The 14532-nt window shown below is 31.5% G+C and overlaps 2 protein-coding genes across 4 annotated transcripts in view; one reads left to right on the plus strand and one right to left on the minus strand.

The window, feature by feature from the left end:
- LOC130648378 (protein KATNIP homolog) overlaps nucleotides 1-14532 on the plus strand; it is a 46036-nt gene that overhangs the window by 2261 nt on the left and 29243 nt on the right. For both annotated transcript variants that reach the window (XM_057454420.1, XM_057454421.1), the window contains exons 2-6: nucleotides 5341-5417; nucleotides 5494-5639; nucleotides 6154-6196; nucleotides 6778-6832; nucleotides 6927-6990. In XM_057454420.1, the coding sequence (XP_057310403.1) occupies nucleotides 5341-5417; nucleotides 5494-5639; nucleotides 6154-6196; nucleotides 6778-6832; nucleotides 6927-6990 (385 nt within the window). The remainder of the gene's footprint in view (nucleotides 1-5340; nucleotides 5418-5493; nucleotides 5640-6153; nucleotides 6197-6777; nucleotides 6833-6926; nucleotides 6991-14532) is intronic.
- Nucleotides 6996-14043, minus strand: LOC130648379 (uncharacterized). 2 transcript variants are annotated; one of them, XM_057454422.1, is made up of 2 exons: nucleotides 13769-14043; nucleotides 6996-10501 (listed from the first exon to the last, which is right to left on the minus strand). In XM_057454422.1, the coding sequence occupies exon 2, from the start codon at nucleotides 10476-10478 to the stop codon at nucleotides 9453-9455; it is 1026 nt and encodes a 341-aa protein (XP_057310405.1). In that variant the 5' UTR covers nucleotides 10479-10501; nucleotides 13769-14043; the 3' UTR covers nucleotides 6996-9452. The 2 variants fall into 2 exon arrangements, with proteins under 2 accessions (XP_057310405.1, XP_057310406.1); XM_057454423.1 differs by lacking the exon at nucleotides 13769-14043 and adding an exon at nucleotides 11610-11680.

A 14532-nucleotide genomic window follows, 5' to 3' on the forward strand; every position in this document is an offset into this window, starting at 1 on the left:
TTTGTGATAGAGAATTCATTCATGCTTTCATATTATCTATTTTTTATGCATAGATCTTCATACATATAATCTTGTCTTGAATGATCAACATTGATTTGATGAACCTTTATATATTTGGTTTTTGAGATTATAGTAATTGTTTTGAATATTGTACATGAGAAAGCAGATTGTTAAAAGGCGAAATATGTGACTAACCTGATAATCGTTGTAGCTCTGACTTGGGTTTAACACAACAATCATTAAACACAACAGCAACACAACAGCAACGCAACGTTGTACCAATGTATCAGATCTGCACCAAACAGAACAAAAACCCCATCCAACACTATTGCAATTAGTTATACTGTCTAAACACGAACAGTAGGTTAACAATCTTCCCCACTTTTCTTCAATCTTTATGTACACTATTTACACATCACCAACTTGAAATTAATAGAGCCCACCACACTGAAGGGTTCTCAATAGTCCCTCAGCAGATGCTCCTCTTTTCGTAAGACAATTTGCAATTTGTTTCTTGCTATCAATCCACTTTACATCTGTTTTTTCTCCTCTGTCAATCATTTCTTTAAGTATAGACAAATCTATCCGTAGTCGCTTATCCACAACAGATTTGATCAAATGAACTGCTTCAAATAGTTGTCAACTGTCTGTGTAACATATAATGGAATTTAAAACATTACGACCACATACTTCAGTCAGTAAATTTGATAACCAGAATGCTGCTTATGCAGCTTCAACTTGAATCAGAGTTTCTGCAGCCATTGTACTCTTTACTACTCTTTGCAGGTGCTTTGACTGCCACATAATGGGTGATAGATTTCCACAGTCGTCTTTCAGAAATATTATATATCCGCCTTGAGATCCTCCGTTTCTAAGGTTTGCAAAAGATGCGTCATTGTAGACTTCAAGAGTCAAATTCTTCATAGTACCTTTAAACTGTAAAATAACATTTTCGTTTTTGGCTTTTCCCAGATCTTTGTTGCCTTTCAATAAATCATCTATTGTGGCTTCCTTTACTGATGCTTCTAATTCACAGACTTCAAACATGATATCGGGTCTGGTCTGTCCACTTAACCAGCACAGCCGCCCTATTAAAGCTTTGAATTCCCTGATCTCATTTTCATTCAGTGGATAATTCTTCTTCCCCTTTCTTTCTTTGTCTATTTCAATAGGTTCAATTTCCTCAACATATGCATTTTGGCTGATTTGAATGGTAAAATCACTGTGTTGGTTCAAGCTTAATCCAAGATAACGAAATACAGTTGAACATTCAGATCCCACAAGAAACACTCTCCGTAAAGGTTCTATAACATTTTCGATGAAATCCTCATTCCCGCCCCAACAAAAATCATCAACATGTGTGGCCATTACTCCTGATAATTGTTGACCATGATGCCAGTAAAATATTGCAGGATCACTCTTGCTCACCGAGACATTAAGATTTATGAGCTCTTCTTTTACACGCAAATACCAACAGCGAGAAGCATCCACCAAACCATAAATGCATTTCTTAAGCTTCCACAAAGAATTTCTATTATCAGCTTCTTTTGGAGGTTTTAGGTAAACAGTTCTTTCAATTTCCTTTCCTTGTAAAAATGCAGATTTGATATCAATGGAACTGCACCTCCAATTATTGTAAGCAATGAGGGTGAGTATCAAACGCAAGCTTTCCTTCAAGCAAGTTGGGGAGTCTTTTAAAATGTCATTATCTATCTCCTTGAAGCCCCGTGCAACTAATCTGGCTTTCATTTTTTTCTTCCCATTCAGTATTTTCTCAGTCACAACCCACAATGCCTTTTGTCCATGGTTTTCAACATTTTCATAAACCTTGTTCTTTTTCCATTTTTCCAATTCGTCAATTTTAGCATTCAAGACGTCTGAATCTGCAAATTTTACTTGCGAAAGAAGTACCTCTTCTGTGTTTATTGGCTGCCAACTTTCAATTTCCTCCCAATTAACACATGACAATGAATTACTATCTACATCTCGTATATTCAAATAGGATTTATATTTTCCAGTTGCTTTACCACCTTTTGATATAATTTCCACATCTTTAACTGTATCACAGTCCTTGAACTTACACTTTACAAATGACTTAGCTTTGGGTTTAACGGAACCATCAAACCACTTTTGGTCTTGTGTGTCACTGTCTGTTACATCTAAGGAAAGTCGACTTATGCTGCTGGTTAGATTATTTATATCATTAATTTCATCTGATGCAACTTGTCTCCCCTTTCTAATGGCATCCCTTCTTTCTGGTTCATCACTTTGGAAGTTCTGCAAATAAATATCAGAATTTTCTTGTCTCTCCTTTCTAATGGCATCCCTTCTTTCTGGTTCATCACTTTGGAAGTTCTGCAAATCAATATTTTTAGCACTGTCATCACTATCTCCCTCACCTGCTACTTCTTCATTCACAGGATTATCGGTGTCGGTTGAAGATGTTATTGGTTTATTTCTGCAACTTTCTATGGGAGTAGCATCAATCAGAGAAAAGCCTGTGTCTCTTTGGATACGACAAGGGTGCACACGGACATACGAACTGCCATGTTTTATTAAAACCTGTTTGCCATCCTGTCCTATGACACTACCTGGGCCTTTCCAAGCATTGCTTGTGTTTCTTTTGTAAAATACCTTGTCCCCAGTTTCAAATCTATCATCACCTGACGTTCTTGTTTGATGCCTTAATGCTCTTCTAACCTTTTCCGCTGATTCACTTTGTATGAATGCCTTTCGTGCAGCGTTCATAGCATTTAGATTTGTTGCAACAATCTCACTGGAAGTCTTTCCTTCTAAAGCTGGTAACTTCGCATTATCTCAGTTCGGAAGATTTGGGTTGAATCCAAAAACAAGTTGGTTCGGACTGTAGCCATTGACATTTTTCAGGGAATTTTTGGCGCTCACTGACCAGGCTACTGCCATGTCCAAATCGACTGTAACTTTATCCTCCATCATCTTGCTAACATTATAACCAAGAATAGCATTATGTCTTTCCACCAAACCATTGCTCCAAGGGCTTTCTGCAGCTGTTGTGCATATTCTGATGTTGGCATTTTCACACATGGATACAAAATCCTCATTTGCAAATTCTCCGCCGTTATCAATAAGAAATTTTTCAGCAGAACCAAATATGGAAATCCATATTTGAAAAATTCGTTTGATTTTTTCTTCTTTCCTTTTTGTTTTGATGACGCACGAAGTACTGTAGCGAGTAAAATGGTCAACTAAATGCAAGAACCAAACCTTTGGCGAATCTGATCATTCTTTCAGATCTAATGCTACTGTTTCATTGAATCGTCTTGCCATTGGAAAACCTACAATCGGGTTTGGCTTTGGCTTTTTGAATTTCAAACAAATTTGGCAGGAATGCTCAAGCTCATCAAGATGATTAAAGATCTCAACATCATTAATATTTGCATCTATCAGCAACTGTTTTAGTCTTGAACTATTAGGATGACTGAACTGTCGATGAAGTTTGACTGCAGCAGCCTTCATTTGCAGTGGTGTTTTCTGTTGTAAAAAATTACATATAGCAAGTGCTTCTTCTTTATTGTCTCCTTCTTTGAACTTTTCAACTCTTCCTATTGAAATACAGTAATGACCACAGGAACTAAAAGAAACTGGTATATCTGTGTTGAAGATAATTTTTTTATCGTTGGCAAAGTCTATTCTAGTGTTTGCCTTTTTCATAGCTTCCTTGCTTAGCAATAAGGGTAATGGTATCTGTACCACATCTGTGGATAACATCACGCTTCGTTCAGCAATTATTGTAGGTAAGGTAACATTTTTAACAGATGTCATAGTTTACCACTTCCAAACTTGAATATTGTTGCACTTCTTCTTTCAATCCCAGACTTTAACTCTCCATCATTCAATGTGTTCAGATAACATTGCAACCAATCTTCGCCACAAACTGTTTTGGTACACCCAGAGTCAAGTATCGCCATGCTTAAAGTTTCTCCAACAAGATTTGTCATGCATTCTTCAATAAGGGTTACCTGAACTTCATCTGGTGCTTGTTTTGTTTTGTTCTCCTGTCCCTGACGTGTATCTGAGCATGACTTTGCCCAGTGAAAAACTGATCCACAGATAGCACATCTACTAGGCTCACCATTTCTATCTAATGGGTTCAATCTTCTATTCCCATCTGCAAATTTTCGGGTATATGTTCTTCTGTTGTCTCTAGATCAATTTTGAGTTTTATTTGGTCTGTAGGTAGCTCCATAGTAAATGTCTTCAGTCTTCTCGATTTTGATATCATCACTACCTTGACCAGTCATAAAATTTGCAGGATCACTAAAAATCTTTACCTTGACCAGTCATAAAATTTGCAAGATCACTAAAAATCCATAGAGAGTCCATAAGATACAAGGAGTCTAACTTCTTCACGAGTTCCTTAACACCATCATCAGAACTTAACACTTCAAGTTCCATCTCTAAAATTGCTTCTCGTGCTTGACCAGTCAAAGTCAAAAAAATAGCAGGTGCCTGCTTCTTCTTCTCCAACGAAGTAAATAATTGCCATATCTGTACTTCTTTTTTCCAGTTCTCATAACACATATTAGTGTTATCACCAAGTGTCGGTGGGGCTTTGTAGTGTGCCATCTTTAACAATTTTAATACATAATTTTAATACACAAGGTTCAATAGTTGTCCATAGCTCTAAAAATCAGACTCATTTGTAAGCCTTTTCTCATATTCTCATTAGTATAAAGGAATTTGCGCTACAGATTGAGTAGTTTGCACTACAGATTGAATGGATTTTGGTTTTGTATTGTTTTTAGACCAAAACTTTTCCTTGCTTGTTATTTCTTAACGTTGCTGTGATAAACCTTTTTCTCCAAAGTAAACACACATCCTTCAATGGTTCTTTTCTCTTTTTTTGCATATACATTTAAACTTAACCTTTAATAGAGTTTGCTTTACAGGTGATTGGTTAGGTTTTCACCTTCTTGTTAAACTGATTGTGTGTCTCAGTCTTACTGCTTCAAGTAAAAATGTATTAGACCCAAAGTTTTCTCACTTGTTACTTTATTTTGTTTTATTTGCAGTAATTGTTAGTGGGCTGTTTGTTTCATAAAAATAATGTTTCATAATAATCAACAATCTGTCTATGCATAAAACCAAAGTCAAGATTTCATTTTCTACATTTCACGTTTTACAGAGTTGCCAAAAGGAGTTTTTCTGGCTATAGGCGCTGATAATTTAATGAACAACTGTAAGCATTATAAAAACCCTAATCTTTTTACCATACCATACTATCATGCCATATAATGTTTGGTATATAAGAAGCTCTTATTTTACATTTTGATATTTGGTTTTACTTACTTTTATTTATAGTTGGAGAATGTGGCAAACAAAGATGGTGGAAATGAAGCCTATGAAGAATACCTATTACTTCTCCAACAGAGAAATAAGTATTTGATTTAGACATTATTTTTAAGGCCTTTTTTCTTTCTTTTTTTTATAAACGTTATAATCCTTTTTTTGTAGATTACTTAAAAAGTTGAAAGAAAAAGATGAAAAACAACTTGACTTGGAGCGTAAGGAGCAAGGATTTTCTCTCTATTTAAATGGTGCTAATGTTGGTTTACACCTGAGTGGACATCACAAATCAAGAAAGACAAAAACAGCTGGAGGTAATTATGAAGGATGCTTAGCTACTTTAAAGCTTGTACTGAATACCTTGCTTATCAGAAAATAACCCTCTAAAGTCCTTTTTTTAAAAAAAACTATAACCTCCTCTAAAAAGTTGAAAATGTGGTCAAATCCCCTCTTTAAGTCCTCTATTTTTTCAGGTAAAGTGATAATAGTTTGATAGTATCACTTTTATGTTACAGAGATTTTACATATAGTTATATAAACTGTTAGTTTTCTATCCTTTTTTCAGCAATACATTTTATAATATGTTTTTCCTGAAAGTATTCCTAAACAAATTTGTTCTTGACATCAGAAATTGATTAACTTGAGAAAACCAAAGAAATAAAAAAAGTTAAGCCTCTAAAATCCTCTATTTTTTTCAAGATTTTTGACTTTTGGCAAAATAAATCCTCTAAATTCAGTGCAAAATCTCCTTTAAAATCCTCTCTTTCTTTGAAAAACGTTTTGTGGCCCCCGTGCTCATGTTATTCTATATTTTTGTTGCGTTTTTAGAGTCTCATACAAGAAGAGCTTATAAACATGAAGATGATTTAACGTATGTTTTTTATATATAATTTTGGTTAGTCTTAAGACCTGTGAAAAATCCCATGGGAATTTGCCCGTAGTAGATTTTTTCTCTATTGGTATTTCACGCATCCTTATTTGTCTGATGGATATTCAAAAATACAGCCATTTTTAACACATTAGCTACCCATGAGTCATAGCGATCCTACGACTGCTGAAGAACCCGAAAACCCATGGATAACTAGTTTTATTTATTCAGGAATTTGTAATGCCAATGTAATTTGATATTTTTGAATGAACGGTTCAGTCACATTTGGTTGAATTCTTTTTTGTTATATTTTTCAATTATCTTTTTTCTTCAAAATCTAGAAGTCTAAAACAACCCTCACTGAAATATTTTGTGGCTAAATTGCTCCCTGTAAAAAGGGACAGCTATTGTTATTAATTCTATTTTTAAAAAGGGTCAATAAATTTTGCTCTAATATCACACAGGGAATCAGATTTGTAGATTTCTCTTTACACCTTAAAGGAACTGTTGTCAATGTCTTATTGACACCTTATCATCCTTTTTTTGTGTTATGTTAGTAACAGTTAAATCAAAATTGTGTATAGAGATACAAGAGCTGTCACTGCACCATCAAAACAAACTCGAAAAGGGTGGGGAAGTGTAAGTTTGTTTTTTTTTGTAAGAAAAAAATGACAGTTTTACACCTTTAGTTTTTGCAAAACTGCTGAATTTTTAATTAAATATTTTTTTCTAGAATCCCCCAGAAATTATTAAAATTAAAACTGGAAGTGGAGAGAAAATTAACATGCAAGTTCCAGGTATGCTTTTTTCTGTGCTGCGTAGTAGCGTTACTTTTATATTATTGTTTGTTTGCAATAATCTATATCAACCATAATTAATTTACAGGGTCTAAAGAATTACGTACACACTCATAACTATGCACCTGACGTGCATCTAAAACGTAAAAATCAATTCTGTAAATTTCATGCTATTTTCAAAAAAGAAGTCCATCTTAAAAAGTTTAATGGTGCCTATATTCCTTTGATTCTCTACTTGCATGTGCACCGAAACAACCTACGACACATAAAGACATGTTTGAAGGTTTTGAACTTAGGAACATTTCCCTCTTTTTGTCTACTTTTTTATTTAGCGACCATTCATGAAGATTTTTGTTTGGCTGAAAATCTTTGGCTGAAAAATTCCCTAAACTTTAGAACATTATAAAAATCAAATATTTCTCAATTGCACAGCATTTACAAGCTCCAAAGCTCCAAAAGAGACATTTAAAATGGCTATATCACTACACAGACTTCACAGATAGAAGAATGTAATTATGTGCTTTTAATTTAGAAGAAACTTGGTATACTTTGACTCATGCAACCATATCCTTAGGTATTTCAAAAAACTGGGCAAAGGTTATTTCTTTGGCTATAGCTCTAAAAATCCTCCATTCTTAGAGAAGAAACTTTTATATATATTATATAACAAGCTATACTTTGCCACACATACAGACATATACAGGTATAACAATATAGATGTCTTGCTCTTGCCTTTTGAAACTCTTCTGTTTACTGGTTGAACTTTTGTTTATTCAAAACATATTTTTCTGCTTCCTACTATTTTTGAATTAACAGGTGTGTATTGTGCAGAGAGAAAAGATAACCAGGCTGCTGAAAAAGTAGGCTAAAGCTTGAAATAACTGACAAACCAAATTTTACTTTTTTGAATAACCAAGGGTTTCCACGCCTCCTAAAAAATAAAATCCTCCTAATTAATCCTAAAATATCCTAAAATTTCCTGATTGTTTGCAAATATTCATAAAAATCTCCTAAATCTTTAGAGAACAATTTATTTATGAAACTATATTTATATAATGGATTTTTTCGTGAAATATAAGTCAGAAATATTTATATTCTGCATCAGTTATGCTATATTAAATTCTCCTAAAATCTCCTAAATTTTTGTATGTCTTTTCCCTGCTTATTGAAAAAATCTCGTAAAAAAACAGCTAAAAAAAGTACTTGCAAAATGAGTGGGAACCCTGTAATCAAACTATGTTCAGTTTGGAATGAAATACATAATTTTTACTCGACTCAGATCACCTATGCCTATTTTTTTATTGGGGGATTCCAGTGGCTGAAATCAGCATGTCACCTTTATAGCTATGTATCATTGCATATCATCTTTTAAGGTATTTTTTAAAGAGGTACTCTCTCTAGTTATAAAAAGTGGCCTTTGATTTTTTTTAGTTCATAAAATGTCAGCAGGTGTGCACTTTTAAGTGGTCACTGCACATGTTTTTTAATGGCTATCACACAAAGCAGATAATTAATTTTCCTTGGCCTAAAAGTAAACACATTGGTTTCAAATGGCTGTAATTTTGTGTCTTTTTGTTTCATGCCTTTTTGTCAAATCTGTTTGGAATGCATATCTTTAAAATGACCCTGGTGTGCTTCTAATATGCAAAATATGAATTGAACTCCTTAAAGTATCATGAGTGATATCTTATAATGACTTAAGTGTGGGAAACAATTTGTTGCTTTTATATAATTTAAGAAAGATATGCAGATATCAGAATAAAATGTCAAGTTTACTTATTTTTAACATTTTAACAGGCCAGAAGTGAATTCCCCTTTGTTCAGTTTTTCCCACAAGTGAGTACAGTTATCGATTCGACAGCCTTTTGAAACAGTCCATTTCAAAAATTGATTCGTACCGAGGAAAGTATATGGTGTTGATTTTATATTCTGGTATATGATATTATACCAGAATTATGTTATTGTATTCCAAAATACCAAATTGCCACCAAATCAATTTAAAAACCATCTGATTCATATTACAGGTAGGTAGGACATAAACAATTCATAGTAGAATTAAGGCCTTTTCACTTTGCTTAACGTTTTAAATAAATAAAGTAATGCTGCCTTTACTTGCGGATATTTGAAGTCAATAGGGTTAATATCTATAGAGTTAATATTTATCTCACAAAGATTATTTTTATTATATAGAAAAAAATACTTGTTTCAAAAAAAAGAGTTATACAAAACTAAGTTTAGTTACACAGCTGTTGTTCCTAAAAATATGATAAATTAGTATTGTTATAAAACAAATAAAAATTATAGTCTATAAAAATAAGCATTTTTCTTGGCAAATCAAATCTGTTTATGTCGAAGACTATGTTTTAACAAACAAATGGCTGGATACGAAGAACTACTACCATAAAACGTCAATGCCATCAGCAAGTGAAATATTATCCAACAATATTTTCTATATGTTTTTGTTAGAGTTCACTAGTATATAACTTTTGCGGTTCAGAGTTTATTTTAGCATGTTCTTTTGAAGCCATTGTTGTTGAGCAGTGCTCATGGACTTGTGATTCTTCTCCATAAATAAGTGATTTAAAATACTTTCTAATTCTTGTATTTCGTAAAACATAAATGGTCGAGTTTAAACCAGAGTTCAATGATGCAGGTAAAAGGCTCCAAATTAAAGCAATGATTATATTTCTTATGTATGTAGGGTTGGTAGAATAATAATGAAAAAAACATCCTGTTACAATTAGCGCTATGACTGATGGCATATAGCATATTACGAGCGATATTGTTATGAACAGAATGGTGGCAGACAATCTTCTACTGTAATTTTTTTGATTTAGTTGTAATGTTGCAGTTTTCGCTGTAGTGGCGTAAACAGTTGCTCGTACCATTAAGTTTATTTTCATGGCTAAGGTTAGAATTATCGCTTCAAAAATTCCAAGACAAATGAAATATGTTCCTGTCTTTTTTGAATCCATTCCTTGTGTTATGAACGCATATCCAAAACCCCAAGAAAACGCAATCAAAACTTCAATTACAATTAACAAAAGCACTACTTTATCTGTAAAGCGTTTTTTATACCAATTATTCATCGCAATCATCAAATAACGATCAACAGATATCAGAAGAATATGAGTACCAGATAAAATGACAGGAAATGTTATCCAAAATGCTCGTACTGCAACTTCTAAACATGATATATTTGGTGAAATCTGCAGATGATAGAGCAACAGTGGCATTAACACCAAGCCGACTGATAAGTCACTAACTGACAAAAATATAAATAACTTATTTGATCGGGTCATGGTTTTATTCTTTGTCTGTACTAAGCCAATAATCAAAGCAGTATTCATCACAAAAACGAATAACATGTTAAAACTGTAGAATACAGTCAACATGTTCCCATTGTTATTCTTTAAAATGTCTTCTGTAAAAGTTAGGAAGCACTCAGGTCTTACGAATCTGCTTGTGTTGTTACTAATTGTTGTCATCTTTACGTCAGTCTAGTTTATATCTAAAAATAAAAAGTATTTGCTCTGTAACCTTTTCCAATTTTTAGTGATAAAGGATTTTGTCACACTGCAAGATTACATTCACTAAAGCCTTTTTTAAGAACCTTGCATCGTTAAAACAAATGTTTTCTTAAATTTTTTTCTGTGAAATATGCTGCTTTATAACAATTTTCCTCCATGACAATAATGAGTTGGAGCATTCACTTAAAATTAAGTCGGGGGCATGAGGTTGCACAATTTTAATTTATAACATCAACCCACATTTCTTTGTGTGAACAATGCAATGACCCTGTTCTGTTGCCAGATATCAGCTTTGTATGACTTACAGATTTTTATTGTTGCATGTCTTGTTAAGTCAAAGGTTGTTAAAATGAACTTGTAAGTTTCAAAGCTGTAACAACATTTCAAATGTTTAGTTGATCCGAGTGTTTTTTGACACTTTGCAATATGATCCTTTGCTTGTGTTTAATTCAAATATTTATTATATTTAATTTTAAAACAATGTCTTTAATCTTTATTTACTTAGTTGACAACCCATAATTGCTAGCGGAAAATTTCATGAAAATTTTATATAATAATACTTTGTGCCTGTCTGTGTGTCTCTGTCTGCGATAAGCAAAGTGGATATTACTACCTAGAGTTGTCTATAACAGTGTGTCTTTATACCATCCTGATAAAGCTGTTATGTATTTTATGTTTGTTTACATTTTTAAAGTCATGATGTCAAGATTAAACTTCTTTTAAAAGTAAAACATGCAGGAAAACATTTCTTTCTGAAAATACTGACAACCAAGTATAATATGTTAAACTATCAGAATAAATTAAATGTTCAATTCAAATCGGACATTTATTAAACTAAACTAAATAATTTACGATTTTTTTAAGTTTAAAAACGTCAGCAATTTTTGTTAGTAAGTAATAACATATTTATTGTAAGGATATCTAATATACCATTATTATATTTAGCTACATCTGTTTCATTCTTTAAATACAGTTACATTAATTCGGTAAATACAGTATAACAATATTATGAAATTTCAAGGGAGTTTGTGCATTTTTGAAATATTTTATTTCAGTTTTAAAACAAAAAAAAGATTTCAAGCAACTTACCTGAACCTTCTTGCAGATACTACACTGAAATAAATTTTTTCCTGCCTATATTGCAGCAATTATAATTAATTTTATCTATGTCACTCACAGTAAAGGTAGCTATTGTTTAAATATAATTACTATAATTATCTCTCATGAATGAAACTATTGAACTCTGGTTTTAATTTTAAGTACACTTGATTTTTAACTCAAATTCTTAACCACAGACTTTATGCTCCAATAAACATAGCTTTTGCATGCAAGCCAGTATTTCAACCTAATAAAGATTAATTAACAAGATCACCATGACAATATGTCGAAAGACTTTTAAAAAATATACATAAATGTAATACATATTTGTTTTGGCTAAAAGAAAGTAGTTTTATACTTTCTTTGTTTATTTAGTATCCTGTTTAATGTTAAATTACTTTTAAATTGCTGTCTATTGAATCTTTTAATTTTGGCGACACCAGTAAAAGGTTTTTAGTATAGTTTATGAGATCTAAGGAAGCCTAGAGACACACGTATTACTATAATCACCTTCCCCCATTTGTCTTAACAGTTTGAAACAATAATGTAATTGTCATGCACAGAAAAAAAGAAATAAAAAAAAATATTTTGAAGAAATCCATATTTTTTATATTTCAGAATAAAATGCAAAATTGATACCAAGTGGTTAAATTTGCTAATAATGTTTTTCTTACCGACATAACTTGTATAAGTTTCATATTCAAATTGTTATCTATTCTGAACTTCTTACAAATTTCTTTTTAGATTGTGTGCAGCCTCTGCTGGGTTAACTTGACCTTATGACACACATGTCCCTTTTTTTCTTACCCTTTTTCTTTTTAGATTGTGTGTAGCTGTTGCTAGGTTATCTTGACCTTATGACCCATATATATTCCTTTTTTAGCATCTTTCCATGATGACTTCTAGAAACGAACTTTAAATTGTTCCAGATTTTCAAAAAAAATATTTTTAAATGTTCTGCGAAGATTAGATAAAAATGTAAGATCTACCAAAACATTCCTATAGAAAAAAGAAAGCTCGTCTCTTTTTTAAGTCTCTTTTCATGTAAAACATCGTATATTTTAATGGAATGGACTTTTTTGTTGTAAATGTTACTCAGCACTTTTTATTATTACCACAAAGCCAAAACTGCATATGCTATGCCCACAGTGTTTTAAAGCAATGTATTATGCATTGTAAAATTTTCCAGTTGTAAAGATGTAAAATTAAATCTGGTTAAAGGATTACATCCATTATAAACTAGTTTCGATTTATAGAAAGATAATTTATTAAAGGAATAAATAAAAAGCTGTTTAATATTTGAAATAATATTATTCATAAATAAAAAAACTGCTTAACATGTAAGAGGAACAATTCCCTGTCTGACTTTACACACAATTATTATATTATTAAATATTAAAATCTTTCTTAACCACTAATAAAACATTTCCATTTTTACTTAGTGATGAATGGAAATTATTATACATTCAGATTATGCTCGTTTCAGCCTAAATACTTTTTTAAGTATAACTTATTAATCATCAGTAAACTTTCCCATGTGCTTGAGAATTTGTTAAGATTTTATTTTTTATTTTGCAAATAATCATATCATGGGCGTAAAATTTTCATATTGTGCAAATGCAGTAAAAATTAATTATTATGTCTTTTTTGTCTTGAAACATATATTGAAATTTTAGAAATAAAATGATGTAGATATAAAAAGCTAGCATTGTTGTGTTCCTACCCACACATTTTATCACATGTGCTAAGGACGACAACAAACAAACATTATAAAGAATATTTTGCATCACCAAACAATCTTCATACTTGATAGACCCCCTCTTTCTAAAAAGACCTGCCTTTTGTTAAAAAAAAATTACAGAGCACCACTCCATTTCAACATCCCTAAATGAAATAATGTATTTGAGATTGTGTATTTAAAAATATACATCATCCTGACAATAAGAAAACTGAAAGTAACTGATTCATTTTGTTAACCACATCTTTTACCAAAAATAAGAAGTAAAATTAAATTAAGAACATACATATAGTAAAATCTAAATTCTACAAAACATTTTAATTATAAAATAATACAAACATTTATTTGACAATGATGCATCTACATGCCTCTTGTTACTAACGTTCTAACATATTGGAAAGAAAATATTTACTTGTGTGTGCATAATCTTTTTTACCCATACGAAACTTTCTTCCCATTAGTGGTTAACGTGCAATGTCATGTATAATCATCAGTTTAATTTTATAATGTGATACAATTAGTTTCGAAGCACCTCCTTATTCCACTTTATCATCCATTTTATCAGTGAGAAAATTTTGAACTTGTTGTAAACAAGCCAAAACATTAAGTTTGCTTATTGTGGCATATCTAATTCACATGCATAAAAAGTATTATAACTTATTGTAAATGGACTGCATATGTATAACAAATCTTTGAAACTAAAGTTTATTTAACTAAAAAACTTTAAAAGGTAACATCAATGTGATGTTATCTTTTTAAATACACTTTCTTTTTTGTTTTCAAATAGTAATCAATAATGTTGTTATTTAATTTTAATATATAAATTATAAATATTGTTAAAGAAAATTAAAATAGTATTTTAAATGTGGTTTTTGCAAAATGAATAAAGATTAGTTTAAATTTTATTGTCTTCTGTGTGGTAGTTAGGTTTTGCGATTGTTTTAATATATTTTAAGTCAAAACCGCTAATGTGTTTCCACTTTTTTTAATCAGGCATCAACCAGATTGTTTCTTTCTTTAAATTTGTTAGTTTTCTTTTATGATATGGAAGATAAATAATTGTCACCATTTTTTGACAGATAAACTGTATTTTTTCCCCATTAACTGATGATTTGATGAGTAGAAGTTAGCATGTCCAGCCTCATCATTTTAATCTAATCACGTGAAAATAAATAA

Source organism: Hydractinia symbiolongicarpus, chromosome 7, assembly GCF_029227915.1.
Source record: "Hydractinia symbiolongicarpus strain clone_291-10 chromosome 7, HSymV2.1, whole genome shotgun sequence".
NCBI classification, from domain to species: domain Eukaryota; kingdom Metazoa; phylum Cnidaria; class Hydrozoa; order Anthoathecata; family Hydractiniidae; genus Hydractinia; species Hydractinia symbiolongicarpus.

Coding starts and splice junctions, on each gene's coding strand:
- LOC130648379 (XM_057454422.1), bottom strand. CDS start 10,478: ATGACAACAATTAGTAACAACACAAGCAGATTCGTAAGACCTGAGTGC.